Raw genomic sequence first — 15353 nt, forward strand, 5'->3', positions numbered from 1 at the left:
ATAAAGTATTAGTTATAGTTCCCCAGATCTTATTTTAACCCAGTGACTTACCGGTGACTGTTCCTTTGTTTCCCGCTGGTGACTTCCTGCCGCTTGATATTCCGTTGCCCGCCGGCCATCTGCTGCTTCCTGCCGGTTTAGAGTGGGCAACGGACCAGGCCATGTAGTTGAGGCCTGGGAGATAAAATTGGCGTGGCCTCATGGTGATGAGACCTTATGATGAGGAGGCCTCACGGTGCCAGGGTCCCACCGTGATGAGGCCTCACAGTGCCGGGGTCTCACAGTGATGAGGTCTCACAGTGACGGGATCTCATGGTGTCGGGGTCTCATGGTGTCGGGGTCTCATGGTGCTGGGACCTCGCAGTGAGGGGACCTCGTGGTGACGGAGCCTTGTGGTGATGAGGCCTTACAGCGCTGAGGTCTCACAGTGATGGGGCCTCATGATGCCAGGGCCTCATGGTGTCGGGGTCGCACGGTGTCAGGGCCTCATGGTGTCGGGGCCTCATGGTGTCGGGGTCTCACAGTGCCAGGGCCTCACGGTGTTGGGGTCTCACGGTGTCGGGGCCTCATGGTGTCGGGGTCTCACAGTGCCAGGGCCTCACGGTGTCGGGGTCTCACGGTGCCGGGGCCTCACCGTGACGGGGTCTCGCAGTGACAGGGTCTCATGGTGTCGGGGCCTCACGGTGCCGGGGCCTCATGGTGCCGGGGCCTCACAGTGACGGGGTCTCATGGTGCCAGGGCCTCACAGTGTTGGGGTCTCATGATGATGAGGTCAAGAGAGTTTGCCGCTAGACTCTGCCCCACTCACCCGATTCTTGCCCCGAGTTAAAATTGGGGCTTTTCTTTTAAAAACAGGTGGCAAAGCTAATAATTTGAGAAAACTCAAGACTTTATTAATAAAGGCACCCAAAGAAAGTACAAAGCAGCCAGACATGGTTGAAGTGACGGTGAATCAAACAGTAGAGATAAATGGGAATGATTCCAGGATTTGGTGCTTCTCATTTGTGGAATCACCCCTACAAAGAAAAGTTGTCACTGCTGGAAGTCTGAGTTAAAAATAAAAGGTGTTGAAACATATGACAACAGACTTGTTGGCAACCAAAAAGAGTAAAGACAGGATTTTGGGTTGGAACCCAATGGGTCCTTTACACTGGTTTCAGCCAGTTTAATGTCAGCATACAGCATGTTCACTTTTGCTATGAGTGTTATAAAAACTCAAAGCATTCACAACACGATAAGCAGGAAGCGATATTATGTCACTGCTAAGAAGATGATTTTATTTGAATCCATTAATAATCGCCTCTGTGTCTTTGCGACTGCTCTGTTTGTCTCATCCTTTGTAATTCTATATATTTCCTGTACGGGATGATTTTTATTGTGGTCTCTTTAAGGGAGTACCAGCGATTATGCCATGTTGCCCAGATAATTCCATTATCAAATCCACTTGAAGTCTGGTCTGCTGTGTAAACTCCACCTAAAACAAAGGCAAAAATGAACAGCTTTCAATAATAATTCTTCGGTACCATGGCTGTGGTGGTACCATGAAAACATACGCTTGAGTAGTGAATCGCAAAGTGTTGTTTATGTTCTCTTCTGAAGGCACACATCATAAGCATAAAATAGTCACTAACAAATCCAATAAGGAACTCAGGAGAAACTTCTTTACCAAGAGAGTGGTTAGAATGTGGAACATGTTACTACATGGAGCAGTTGAGGTGAATAGCTTTGATGCATTTAAGAGGAAGCTAAATAAGTACACGATGGAGAAAAGAATAGAAGGATATGCTGATAGGGTTTGATGAAGTAGGGTGGAGGAGGCTTGTATGGAGCATAAACACCAGCATAGACCAGTTGGGCCGAACGGCCTGTTTCTGTGCTGTGAATTCTATGTAATTCTGTGTAATTATGAGCTGGGTGTTATATTTACTCGGTAAGTGACTCACATTGGGGTTCTTGAGTATCTTATCCATGTACTCATTCTTCATGTCTGAGCCACACTGTGAACATTAGCAGTACATTCAGCTGGGATGTTGGAGGGAAGTAGAGAGAGGTTGGGTCACTGTTGAGCCCAACCATCTCCTTCATATACTGTTCACAAGGACACTATCCAGCAGGGTTCACTAGATAGCTGTCAGTAGTGGCATCCTGGAGTCTTTCCCTCCCAAACTCAGGGTTACTCAGGCCCATTGTGGCACCCACTCCTGCACTAACTCAGCACAGATGGGGAACTGAATTTGAGAAATTCCGATTCTGCATGGCTTCATAACGCACTAAGTAATGAATTAGAGCAACTTACCCATCAGAGGAGTGAAATAAATCCTAATACTTTTCACGTTCTCCCTGTAAGGCTTCCTGAATCACTGGGGGTGATTTTCAACAGCTGGCTGCCCGCTTCTCACCTAAAAACAGGCGGCTGGCAGTTGAAAATTTGGAGGGGCACCTTGGTTGACCCATTGATGACCAAGGCCTGCCTGATGCAAATTTCAAATGGGCCTGTAAATAGCTGAGCAGCTGGTGGGATGCTGCTTAAATATGCAAATTGTGGTTGTAGGATCCCAATTTCAATTTTCAGGTATAAATGGGCACAGCTTGCACTGTGCACGCACTGCCCATTTGTACCTAGTGTTGAGCCGGCTAATCAGTATTGGAAGCTGCCCAGATAATGGCTGAGGAAGCTTTTAATTTCAATTTCTGTGGGAGTGCTCCTCCTGCACCCACAAAAAAACTCCACCCACTGCGAGCCCTTCCCACAGCCCGCCTTGATCGCCTCTCCTCCCAGGCTTGACCTGCGACTAAAGTCAGCGTGGGAACCAGACGATTTCTCACTGCAACTGGTGAGCTGCAGTGGAGTGCTCGTTTGTGTGCTTGTGTACTCTGCAGTTGGTTAGGCTGCAAGCTTCTCCATAGGTGCCACGATCATCACTTTGTCATTGATTTTACAAGACATGTATGATGGAATATGTCTCCCTGCTACTTTGTTCCTCAGATGTTGTGTTGGAGTACCATAAGGTCCTACAATGAATGGCTTGTTTGAGAACCAAAACAGTGCTCACGCATTCATTGCAGCCAAATGCCAGCTTTAGCTGGGACTCAAACCAAGGGGCTTTGAATGGGGGCTTAGCTGCTATACTGCAAAAACTACCAGGATATGAGTATAATACGTCCACAAGCCTCTGCAGCTATTATTTCCATTTTCTTTTCATGACAAAACAGTGGCAATGGTGCAACATTTCATAGCCTTGTGTACTTCTGAAAACCTAGCCTGGACCTTACATCAGGGATAACATATCTTTGGCAATGAATTGCTGTTCAGTCAATTTCATAGGAAACGTGTTCTAGTTTTTGCCTGACACATCATTCATGGGACTGTGTTGTCGATGAGAAGTTTTACCTTTGTGATATCTGCCATTAAGATTTCCTGCATGGCACCTGTTCATCCACCAGCCAGCTTGATCCTGTGCAGCACAGCTGGCGTCATCGTATCTATCATTGTCAGCGTCGGGTGTGCTAAACTGCATCCCATTGTGCGCCGTATAGAATTTATCACTGGGATCATCTCCAAAGTCGACGCCATCAAAGGCATCACCAGCATCTCCACCATCAAAATAGCCGTAACGCAAACGATATTTGTCCTCCTCGCTTCCAACTTTAAAATCCATATATTGAGCGTATCTGGAGGGGAAGAAAAAATGGTAAACATTGACCAGATAGAGAGACCATCCTATGTCCTTCTTAACATAAACACACCTACATAAATTCAAGCTCCGCTCACTGGTGTCCAAATGTCTGTTAAATGTTTAGTGCAGCGAAGAGCCAAAAGGACAATTGTGACTCTGCAAAAATGAAAAGTTTAAATATGTAATTTAAAAAGTCTACAGCCACTGTATAGCTGAAATGGTTTGAGACCATAGTCTACTCCTGATGATTTAGTTGTTTTTTGTGTTAGAGAAAATGGAACTTTCCAGCAAAATGGGAATTCAGTGTTAAAAAAATCAAATTATCGGATATTTAACTGACTTTAATTAAAAGGAGTAGACTGTACCTTGAGGTTATCTCACATACACCTCCAACGTGATCCACCACCAAACATATCTTCCCCTCACCTCCCCTTTCAGCATTCCGTAGGGACCATTCCCTCCGCGGCACCCTGGTCCACTTCTCTATCACCCCCAACACCCCTTCCCCTTCTTCCGGCACCTTCCCGTGCAAGCGCAGGAGATGCAACACCTGCCCTTTTACCTCCTCCCGTCCCACTGTCCAGGGCCCCAAACAATCTTTCCAGGTGAAACAGCGATTTACTTGTACCTCTTGCAATTTAGTATACTGTATTCGCTGCTCACATTGGGGAGACCAAACGCAGTTTGGGCGACCGCTTTGCGGAACACCTCCATTCAGTCCGTAAGGGTGACCCCGAGCTTCCGGTCACCTGTCACTTTAATTCTCCGCTCCACTCCCAATCTGACCTCTCTGTCCTCGGCCTCTTACACTGTTCCAATGAAGCTCAACGTAAGCTCGAGGAACAGCACCTCATCTTTCGATTAGACACTTTACAGCCTTCTGGACTCAACATCGAGTTCAACAATTTCAGACCAGTACCTCTGCCCCTATCATTATTTTTTTTCTCTCTCTCACATGGCAGCTGTCAATCATTCTACCATTGCTATTTACACTTTATCTAGTCATCTTTTGTTTCCATAACTTGTCCCATTACCATCTTTAGCCTTGCACCATCATTGCTTTTGTCTCTTAATCTCTCCTGCTTTCCATCCTATCACAGACCTTCCCTTTTGTTCTTTCCTCCCCTCCCCCTCTCCCTGCCCCACACTTGCTTAAAAACCTGTTACATCTCCAACTTTTTCCAGTTCTGACGAAGGGTCATCGACCTGAAACGTTAACTCTGTTTCTCTCTCTACAGATGCTGCCTGATCTGCTGAGTGTTTCCAGTATTTTCTGTTTTTATTTCAGATTTCCAGCATCCGCAGTATTTTGCTTTTGCTTACATATATTTTAGTGTTTACAAGGATAACTCAATAATTACCTCTGCTGACCTGACCAGTCATTCAGGTTTATTTGGAGCAAATAGGGTCCACCAGGCTGTGTACTTAATAAATGTATCTTCTCATTACCAAGCCAGAACTCTGTGTTACCAGCGGGTGACAAGTATCCAAACCCTTCCTTATACTGAATCCAGTTTCTGAAGAAGTCCACACTGCCATCGAGTCGCTGAAAGAAATTAGTGGAGCATTGCATGATCGTACCTTTTATCGCATTTAAAAATGTCTGCTTGTCAATAGCCTAGCTGTGGTGTAACGTACCCTTTGCAGCACTGTCCAGCCTCTCCCAGATGAGTCTATCTCGCAATACACTAAGAACTGCTGTCGGGCTTTCAGTGGTCTGATGTAGTACAGGCCGCTTGTTGTAGCGCCTTTACCAGCGACATCTTGGCAGTCTGAATATGATCATATTATAGTTCATTGATTGCTTGTAAGTAAACTACAATTACAGTAACATCATACCAAACAACTCAATATTTTTCAATGGTAAAATGCTGAAAAATGTATAATTGTTAGTAAAACTATAATAAACGACAATAACTTGCATTTATATAGCGCCTTTAACATAGTAAAGCACCCCAAGGCATTTCATAGGAGCATTATCAGACAAGATTTGGTACCAAGCCACATAAGGAGATATTAGGACAAAGAGGTAGGTTTTAAGGAGCATCTTAAAGGAGGAGACAGAGGTAGAGAGGTGGAGATTTAGGGAGGGAATTCCAGCGCTTTGTACATAGACAATTGAAGGAATGGCCACCAATGGTGGGGCAAAGGAAATCGGGAATGCACAAGAGGCCAGATTTGGAGGAATGCAGAGTTCTCAGAGAGTTGTAGAGCTGGAGGAGGTTATAGAGATACGGAGGGACGAGGCCATGGAAGGATTTGAACACAAGGATGAGAATTTTAAAGTCAAGGCATTTCTGAACTGGGCGCCAATGTAGGTCGGTGAGCACAGGGGTCATTGAGCACAGTGGTGATGGGTGAACGGGACTTGATGCAAGTTAGGATACGAGTTAGGATAATAAAACATTAAACTACCCAACAGAAGAGGAAAGTGATTTCTGAGGCGATCTTTAAAGTCATAAATGGCAGTAACAGAATCTCAATACATACACAAATGTAACTATTTAACAGGGGATGCTAACCTCGACCTGTGATTTCATTTATTTGAACAGCGTCTTGACACGACTCACTGCACCTGTCCTGAAGTTGTTGGGTAAGTCTCTTCAAATTATTGATTTTTTCATTGTTCATTGATACTATGCTTTCCAATTGCCTGTTGAAAAATACAAAAAAGCTACATGCATCATCTGTAGTGAAAGGCAACAACATTCACAATAGAAACAGGATCTCAGCAGGTCAAGATCAAAACAGAAGATGCTGGAAATACACAGAATGCCAGTCAACATCTTTAAAGAGAAAAGACAGGTTATCTTTTCAGGTGCAGACCTTTTAGTGGAACTCCTTCACACTTTCATTGGTGCTGGCAAAGGAGGATTGATTCCCTAATCGGATGTTCCGAGCTTGCAGGGAGCACTGGCTGGGAAATCGTTGGCCCAGGTCCAAAGATTTTTCATCCATTGAATCAAGAGGTTGTGGGCCTGTGATGTCCTGACTAACACTCCCTGCAAGTGTTGCTGCTCGTCAGGACCACCCAATCAGGGAATCTGCCCCAGGCTCTACTCCCAAGTGTAGACAGAGGTAGGCCAGGTGAGAAGACCCTAATAATTCTCATAACTTTATTAAACATTTCTCAATATTAAAGACACTTACCCATAGTAAAACTAAGAATCTGCAATATAAGCAGGTTCTAAGGGGTCATGTTTAGGATTAGAACCTGTGAACAGATATTAATGGCTAATAATCTGCAAGTACAGAGGGGTAGAGTATCTGCTTTGGGTGCAATCGGTGATCTGGGCGCAAATTGCGCCCAAATTTGCACTCGTTTTCAGAAGTGTTTTTTTCTCAAGTTTTTCCTCAAACTCATTTGCATATCGTCAAAGGTAAAATCTGCCATGAACCTGCACAATCGGGCAGCATTTCAAAATGTCAGTTTTTAAAAAATATATATATTTTTTGATATATTTAAGAGTGGTAACTTGGTATAGTTTTATTAATACAGCTGAAAATAGATTCATTACAAAAAATAAGCATTTTTAATGAGAGTGTCTAGTCCACCAACTGTGAGTAACCCCATTTTAAATAAGTGAAAATGACTTTAAAAAGACCATACAGTACCATTTGCTGGTTACATTGTGTGTACAGTAGTCAGTTTCTTAGTAAATTAAAAAATATATATTCAAAAGCTTTTAAAACGTGCCTTATAGTGACCTTGCGCCCAAAAGATCCAGCTTAATTTGAAAAGCCTCATCGCAGGCCCGCAAATGGGCGCAATTAGCAGAAACTCGCCATGGTGATTAATTCAATCTGGGGGCGTGAGCAGTTTTGTGGGCGGGGCCTGCTTCCAACATGATACTTTTTAAACTAGCACAAAAGATCACACAAACTCGACTTGCGTTGGACGTAATTTGCGCTTGAAATTTCGTGGTCTTTTGCACTGGTTTGACCAATTTCGGGTAGAATTGAGCAGAAACTCCAAGCCAGTGTGTTCCAGGCACCAAGTCAAGCAATCATGAGATGATCAGGAGACTTAAGAATACAATAGACTAGTTGAGAAAAGATGGGATTGTAAGGTACAACCACGAGGAAAGCAATAAAGAGGGTAACATAATTTACAACATGATTTATGTATTAATTATAATATTAAAAATAAAAATAATGGACATGTTGACATGTTATCATCACGCTAGCAAGACATTACTAACATTATAAATGGTACAATACACAAAAGGCCAGGGAAACGTGAACTTCTAGCTTCAAACAGCATAAGCAGATTAGAACTATGCCCTTGCAACTTTTCCTGATGGGTCCCCTGTGATTATATGTCTGTAGCAGTAATTTTATGCTCACTATATGTAGTGGGTTGTGTAATATGATTAAAAAGCATTAAGCCTATGTCTCATTGTTTCCTATTTTTCGAGCTTGATTAAAGGGGTCTGGATACGAATTATCCTGTAAAAACCCAATGGGCCGGATTTTGCATTCAGAGGTGAACGAACGGCACTATGCTTGCACTTGTCCATTGACATTCTATGGGCTTTCACACTGGAAGTTCCTCTCAGCCAAACATCCAAACAGCACAGCGCCCTCTACGGGCCATCTGGGACCTGTGAGAACAGGGCAAGCAACTGTGTATCTCCTTAACCAATCAGATTGAAGAATCGTTAATGAGCAGCGCAGAGTCTGAGCTTAGAAGTGTCAGTTAGAATACTTAATTCAAGGTCAAATCAGGTACAGAAAGCGAAATAAAGAGAAGGAAATAAAGATAGGCTTAAGTGAGAGAGATAAAAGAGAAAGAAAAAGTAAAAAAAAATTATTTCAATGTTTTAATTTTTATATATCTCCAACAATAAAATCTGAAGGAATGAGACTCCACACTTATAAAAGTTAATTTTTGGTGCCAGAGAGCTTATTTGGCAGTAATTAAGACTTATGCCGTTAAAAGGATACTTACACTGGAATGGACAAGCCCTAACTTTTTCTAGCGAATTTAGTTCAAAAAGATCAGGTAAATACAGCAATTTCACACCGTTCAATGTATTCGAATGCTGAGTCTCTTATTGCACAGTTTTTGGAGGAGCAGGGCATCTCGGACAGTAATTTCTGGATTTTCATGTTTAACTGAGCATGTGCGGTCGCCACAAGTTACTGTCAGATTTCCACGTAAATAACGGTGAGCACGGACAGCCTCACCATTATTTCTACCACAAAATCCGGTCTAATGTATAGTTAGCCTATTAGGGGGCAAAAACCTAACATCGAGATAATAACTCAGCTTTTTTCTTTTTTAAAGATACTAACAGCCATATCTGTACTTTCACCATATTCTGTTTTTATTTAAGATTTACAGCTTTTACAGTTTGCTCTTTTTATCAACGAGAAAAAAAGGTCAGATAATCGGAATAATTACAAGTAGAATTAGTCTTCTTTTAGGTGATTGCCTACACACAAAATGCCAAGTACTTTTCCCTGATTTCTTCATTTTTCAAAACAATATGATTTTGTACCTACTGTATTTCAATATCTCTGTCTCCACTGGTTCTTTCAAACCTTAGCACCTCTGTCTGTATGTCGCGAATCCTTTGGACGTATATGCCTTTAAAACATAATAAAGGTAAAAGTCATATACACGCTGGCAGGGGAGTCATTCGGAATGGTTTTAAATAAGTAGCTTGACGTTTTAACTTGTGTACATAAGTTAACATGGAATTATTACCTGGCAATTGTTTCTTCATGACAGTATTGGTTTGTTCAACAGTTTCAATCTTATTTTGTGTTACAGTGGTTAGATTTTGAATGACAACCAAATCTTTTTCAATTGTACTAAGTTGATGTTCAACCTTTTCTTGGTACGTTTGAAAAAAGTTAGCGACTCCACATGTTGTTGGGCAGAATTCGCCCTAAATTGTCATAACAGAAAGAAAATGGTGTAATATTGACGTTTCCATTTAAAAAAGCCACATTGCTTGTGATGATAAGTCAGGCAGCATAGTGAATTGCTACTTACAAAACGCTCATCTAAGATGCAGCAAGCTGGTTCAACTGAAACCTGTGATAAAAGTAAAGTAGAATATTATCACATGTTCACAGCAGTAAAATTAAACTTGTACAAGTCATTCATTGATGCCTTTCCCAGAAACTCACTTACAGCTTTAGCAGATGAAAATGCAAGTAGCAGAACCTGCAGGAAGAAGAGTTTTCTCTTTGTTCCTGACATGATATGAAGCAAAAAGGAGATTCTCCCTCACTGTGCAAAGTGAATGAACTGAGTCCTCCAGAGCAGCTTTATCTTATTGAGTCGGCCAGCAGCTGCTGAGCTAAGAGCTCACAATGATTGCTAAAGGGACATAGTCCCACCGCACACAATGAATCAGGTCATGACCTCTGACTCACTCACTCTGACAAATAATTAGTAGAACGGAAGTGTGCATCAAAGATGGGCCAATAACTAAATATTGATTTCCACTTTACTTAAAATAGAATTAAAATACAATAACATATTCAAGTTGCCAGCTAAATCAAGAAATTTTTAGTGCAAAAAAGATATTTTACATGCCATGAAAATAGTTTAATACGAATGGACCTTCTGTGTCATTTTTCATAGTAAGTTGGAGGATATACTGATCCAGAATTTCGGGCATGGGGGCAAAAGGTGCCTATCCTGCGCTTGAATGAGGATCGGAGGTCTGGAAACAGCAGGGCAGGGGATCGCAGAGCTGACGATGGTAACTGTGGAGTGCTGGCGATGGGAAGTGGAGGCAATGGGAAGTGGAGGTGATGGGGAGTGGAGGCGATGGGAAGTGGAGGTGATGGGAAGAGGAGGCGATGGGAAGAGGAGGTGATGGGAAGGGGAGGTGATGGGAAATGGAAGTGATGGGAAGGGGAGGTGATGGGAAGTGGAGGTGATGGCAAGAGGAGGTGATGGGAAGGGGAGGTGATGGGAAATGGAAGTGATGGGAAGGGGAGGTGATGGGAAGTGGAGGTGATGGGAAGAGGAGGTGATGGGAAGGGGAGGCAATGGGAAGAGGAGGCAATGGGAAGAGGAGGCGATGGGAAGAGGAGGTGATGGGAAATGCAGGTGATGGGAAGAGGAGGTGATGGGAAGAGGAGTCAATGGGAAGAGGAGTTGATTGGAAGAGGAGTCGATGGGAAGAGGAGGCGATGGGAAGAGGAGGTGATGGGAAATGCAGGTGATGGGAAGAGGAGGTGATGGGAAGAGGAGTCAATGGGAAGAGGAGTCGATGGGAAGAGGTGGCGATTGGAAGAGGAGGTGATGGGAAGGGGAGGCAATGGGAAGAGGAGGCGATGGGAAGAGGAGGTGATGGGAAGGGGAGGCGACGGGAAGAGGAGGTGATGGGAAGAGGAGGTGATGGGAAGAGGTGGTGATGGGAAGAAGTGGCGATGGGATGTGGTGTCGATGGAAGGAGGAGGTAATGGGAAGTGGAGGTAATGGGAAGAGGAGGTGATGGGAAGAGGAGGGGATGGGAAGAGGAGGGGATGGAAAGAGGAGGTGATGGGAAGAGGAGGTGATGGGAAGTGGAGGTGATGGGAAGAGGAGGTGATGGGAAGAGGAGGCGATGGAAAGAGGAGGCGATGGGAAGAGGAGGCGATGGGAATAGGAGGCGATGGGAAGAGGAGGCGATGGGAAGAGGAGGCGATGGGAAGAGGAGGCGATGGGAAGAGGAGGCGATGGGAAGAGGAGGTGATGGGAAGGGGAGGCAACGGGAAGAGGAGGCGATGGGAAGAGGAGGCGATGGGAAGAGGAGGTGAAGGGAAGAGGAGTCAATGGGAAGAGGAGTCGATGGGAAGAGGTGGCGATTGGAAGAGGAGGTGATGGGAAGGGGAGGCAATGGGAAGAGGAGGCGATGGGAAGAGGAGGTGATGGGAAGGGGAGGCGACGGGAAGAGGAGGCGATGGGAAGAGGAGGTGATGGGAAGGGGAGGCGACGGGAAGAGGAGGTGATGGGAAGAGGAGGTGATGGGAAGAGGTGGTGATGGGAAGAAGTGGCGATGGGATGTGGTGTCGATGGAAGGAGGAGGTAATGGGAAGTGGAGGTAATGGGAAGAGGAGGTGATGGGAAGAGGAGGGGATGGGAAGAGGAGGGGATGGAAAGAGGAGGTGATGGGAAGAGGAGGTGATGGGAAGTGGAGGTGATGGGAAGAGGAGGTGATGGGAAGAGGAGGCGATGGAAAGAGGAGGCGATGGGAAGAGGAGGCGATGGGAATAGGAGGCGATGGGAAGAGGAGGCGATGGGAAGAGGAGGCGATGGGAAGAGGAGGCGATGGGAAGAGGAGGCGATGGGAAGAGGAGGTGATGGGAAGGGGAGGCAACGGGAAGAGGAGGCGATGGGAAGAGGAGGCGATGGGAAGAGGAGGTGAAGGGAAGAGGAGGCGATGGGAAGAGGAGGCGATGGGAAGAGGAGGCGATGGGAAGAGGAGGCGACGGGAAGAGGAGGTGATGGGAAGAGGAGGTGATGGGAAGAGGAGGCGATGGGAAGAGGAGGCGATGGGAATAGGAGGTGATGGGAAGAGGAGGTGATGGGAAGAGGAGGCGATGGGAAGAGGAGGCGATGGGAAGAGGAGGCGATGGGAAGAGGAGGTGATGGGAAGGGGAGGCGACGGGAAGAGGAGGTGATGGGAAGAGGAGGTGATGGGAAGAGGAGGTGATGGGAAGAGGTGGTGATGGGAAGAGGTGGCGATGGGATGTGGTGGCGTTGGGAAGAAGAGGTGATAGGAAGGGGAGGCGATGGGAAGGGGAGGCGATGGGAAGAGGTGGCGATGGGAAGAGGAGGCGATGGGAAGTGGTGGCGTTGGGAAGAAGAGGCGATGGGAAGAGGAGGTGATGGGAAGAGGAGGCAATGGGAAGAGGAGGCGATGGGAAGAGAAGTCGATGGGAAGAGGAGGCGATGGGAAGAGGAGGTGATGGGAAGTGGAGGTGATGGGAAGTGGAGGTAATGGGAAGAGGAGATGATGGGAAGAGGAGGTGATGGGAAGTGGAGGTGATGGGAAGTGGAGGTAATGGGAAGTGGAGGTAATGGGAAGAGGAGGCGATGGGAAGTGGAGGTAATGGGAAGAGGAGGCGATGGGAAGAGGAGGTGATGGGAAGTGGAGGTGATGGGAAGTGGAGGTAATGGGAAGAGGAGGCGATGGGAAGAGGAGGCGATGGGAAGAGGAGGCGATGGGAAGGGGAGGCGACGGGAAGAGGAGGTGATGGGAAGAGGTGGTGATGGGAAGAGGTGGCGATGGGATGTGGTGGCGTTGGGAAGAAGAGGTGATAGGAAGGGGAGGCGATGGGAAGGGGAGGCGATGGGAAGAGGTGGCGATGGGAAGAGGTGGCGATGGGATGTGGTGGCGTTGGGAAGAAGAGGCGATGGGAAGTGGTGGCATTGGGAAGAAGAGGCGATGGGAAGTGGAGGTGATGGGAAGAGGAGGCAATGGGAAGAGGAGGCGATGGGAAGAGAAGTCGATGGGAAGAGGAGGCGATGGGAAGAGGAGGTGATGGGAAGTGGAGGTGATGGGAAGTGGAGGTAATGGGAAGAGGAGATGATGGGAAGAGGAGGTGATGGGAAGAGGAGGCATTGGGAAGAGGAGGTGATGGGAAGAGGAGGCGATGGGAAGAGGAGTCGATGAGAAGAGGAGTCAATGGGAAGAGGAGGTGATGGGAAGAGGAGTCGATGGGAAGAGGAGTCGATGGGAAGAGGAGGTGATGGGAAGAGGAGTCGATGGGAAGAGGAGTCGATGGGAAGAGGAGGCGATGGGAAGAGGAGGTGATGGGAAGGGGAGGCGACGGGAAGAGGAGGCGATGGGAAGAGGAGGCGATGGGAAGAGGAGGTGATGGGAAGAGGTGGTGATGGGAAGAGGTGGCGATGGGAAGAGGAGGTGATGGGAAGGGGAGGCAATGGGAAGAGGAGGCGATGGGAAGAGGAGGTGATGGGAAGAGGAGTCGATGGGAAGAGGAGTCGATGAGAAGAGGAGGTGATGGGAAGGGGAGTCGATGGGAAGAGGAGGTGATGGGAAGAGGAGTCGATGGGAAGAGGAGTCGATGAGAAGAGGAGTCGATGGGAAGAGGAGGTGATGGGAAGGGGAGGCGACGGGAAGAGGAGGCGATGGGAAGAGGAGGCGATGGGAAGAGGAGGTGATGGGAAGAGGTGGTGATGGGAAGAGGTGGCGATGGGAAGAGGAGGTGATGGGAAGGGGAGGCAATGGGAAGAGGAGGCGATGGGAAGAGGAGGTGATGGGAACGGGAGGCGACAGGAAGAGGAGGTGATGGGAAGAGGAGGTGATGGGAAGAGGAGGTGATGGGAAGGGGAGGCGACGGGAAGAGGAGGTGATGGGAAGAGGTGGTGATGGGAAGAGGTGGCGATGGGATGTGGTGGCGTTGGGAAGAAGAGGTGATAGGAAGGGGAGGCGATGGGAAGGGGAGGCGATGGGAAGAGGTGGCGATGGGAAGAGGTGGCGATGGGATGTGGTGGCGTTGGGAAGAAGAGGCGATGGGAAGTGGTGGCATTGGGAAGAAGAGGCGATGGGAAGTGGAGGTGATGGGAAGAGGAGGCAATGGGAAGAGGAGGCGATGGGAAGAGAAGTCGATGGGAAGAGGAGGCGATGGGAAGAGGAGGTGATGGGAAGTGGAGGTGATGGGAAGTGGAGGTAATGGGAAGAGGAGATGATGGGAAGAGGAGGTGATGGGAAGAGGAGGCATTGGGAAGAGGAGGTGATGGGAAGAGGAGGCGATGGGAAGAGGAATCGATGAGAAGAGGAGTCAATGGGAAGAGGAGGTGATGGGAAGAGGAGTCGATGGGAAGAGGAGTCGATGGGAAGAGGAGGTGATGGGAAGGGGAGTCGATGGGAAGAGGAGTCGATGAGAAGAGGAGTCAATGGGAAGAGGAGGTGATGGGAAGAGGAGTCGATGGGAAGAGGAGTCGATGAGAAGAGGAGTCGATGGGAAGAGGAGGTGATGGGAAGGGGAGGCGACGGGAAGAGGAGGCGATGGGAAGAGGAGGCGATGGGAAGAGGAGGTGATGGGAAGAGGTGGTGATGGGAAGAGGTGGCGATGGGAAGAGGAGGTGATGGGAAGGGGAGGCAATGGGAAGAGGAGGCGATGGGAAGAGGAGGTGATGGGAACGGGAGGCGACAGGAAGAGGAGGTGATGGGAAGAGGAGGTGATGGGAAGAGGAGGTGATGGGAAGAGGAGGTGATGGGAAGAGGTGGTGATGGGAAGAGGTGGCGATGGGATGTGGTGTCGATGGAAGGAGGAGGTGATGGGAAATGGAGGTAATGGGAAGAGGAGGTGATGGGAAGAGGAGGCGATGTGAAGAGGAGGTGATGGGAAGAGGTGGCGATACGAAGAGGAGGCGATGGGAAGAGGAGGTGATGGGAAGATGTGGCGATGGGAAGAGGTGGCAATGGGAAGAGGAGGCGATGGGAAGTGGTAGCATTGGGAAGAAGAGGCGATAGGAAGGGAAGAATGGGAAGGGGAGGCGATGGGAAGAGGTGGCGATGGGAAGAGGAGAGGATGGGAAGTGGTGGTGTTGGGAAGAAGAGGCAATGGGAAGAGGAGGTGATGGGAAGAGGAGGCAATGGGAAGAGGAGGCGATGGGAAGAGGAGGCGATGGGAAGAGGAGGCGATGGGAAATGGAGGCGATGGGAAGAGGAGGTAATGGGAAGAGGAGGTGTGATGCGC

General features: G+C 47.6%; 1 protein-coding gene across 1 annotated transcript; it reads right to left on the reverse strand.

Moving 5' to 3' along the window:
* Window positions 1-871: 871 nt before the first annotated feature.
* Window positions 872-9987, reverse strand: fgg (fibrinogen gamma chain). Its single transcript, XM_085961506.1, has 9 exons — window positions 9823-9987; window positions 9682-9723; window positions 9391-9574; window positions 9186-9270; window positions 6200-6330; window positions 5316-5449; window positions 5039-5223; window positions 3392-3672; window positions 872-1474 (listed from the first exon to the last, which is right to left on the reverse strand). Exons 1-9 carry the CDS (start codon window positions 9889-9891, stop codon window positions 1290-1292), a joined length of 1296 nt encoding a protein of 431 aa, XP_085817632.1. The 5' UTR covers window positions 9892-9987; the 3' UTR covers window positions 872-1289.
* Window positions 9988-15353: the final 5366 nt, after the last annotated feature.

The sequence above is a fragment of the Somniosus microcephalus genome, chromosome 2, assembly GCF_052327205.1.
Source record: "Somniosus microcephalus isolate GS21.2 chromosome 2, FLI_Smic_1.0, whole genome shotgun sequence".
Classification (NCBI taxonomy): domain Eukaryota; kingdom Metazoa; phylum Chordata; class Chondrichthyes; order Squaliformes; family Somniosidae; genus Somniosus; species Somniosus microcephalus.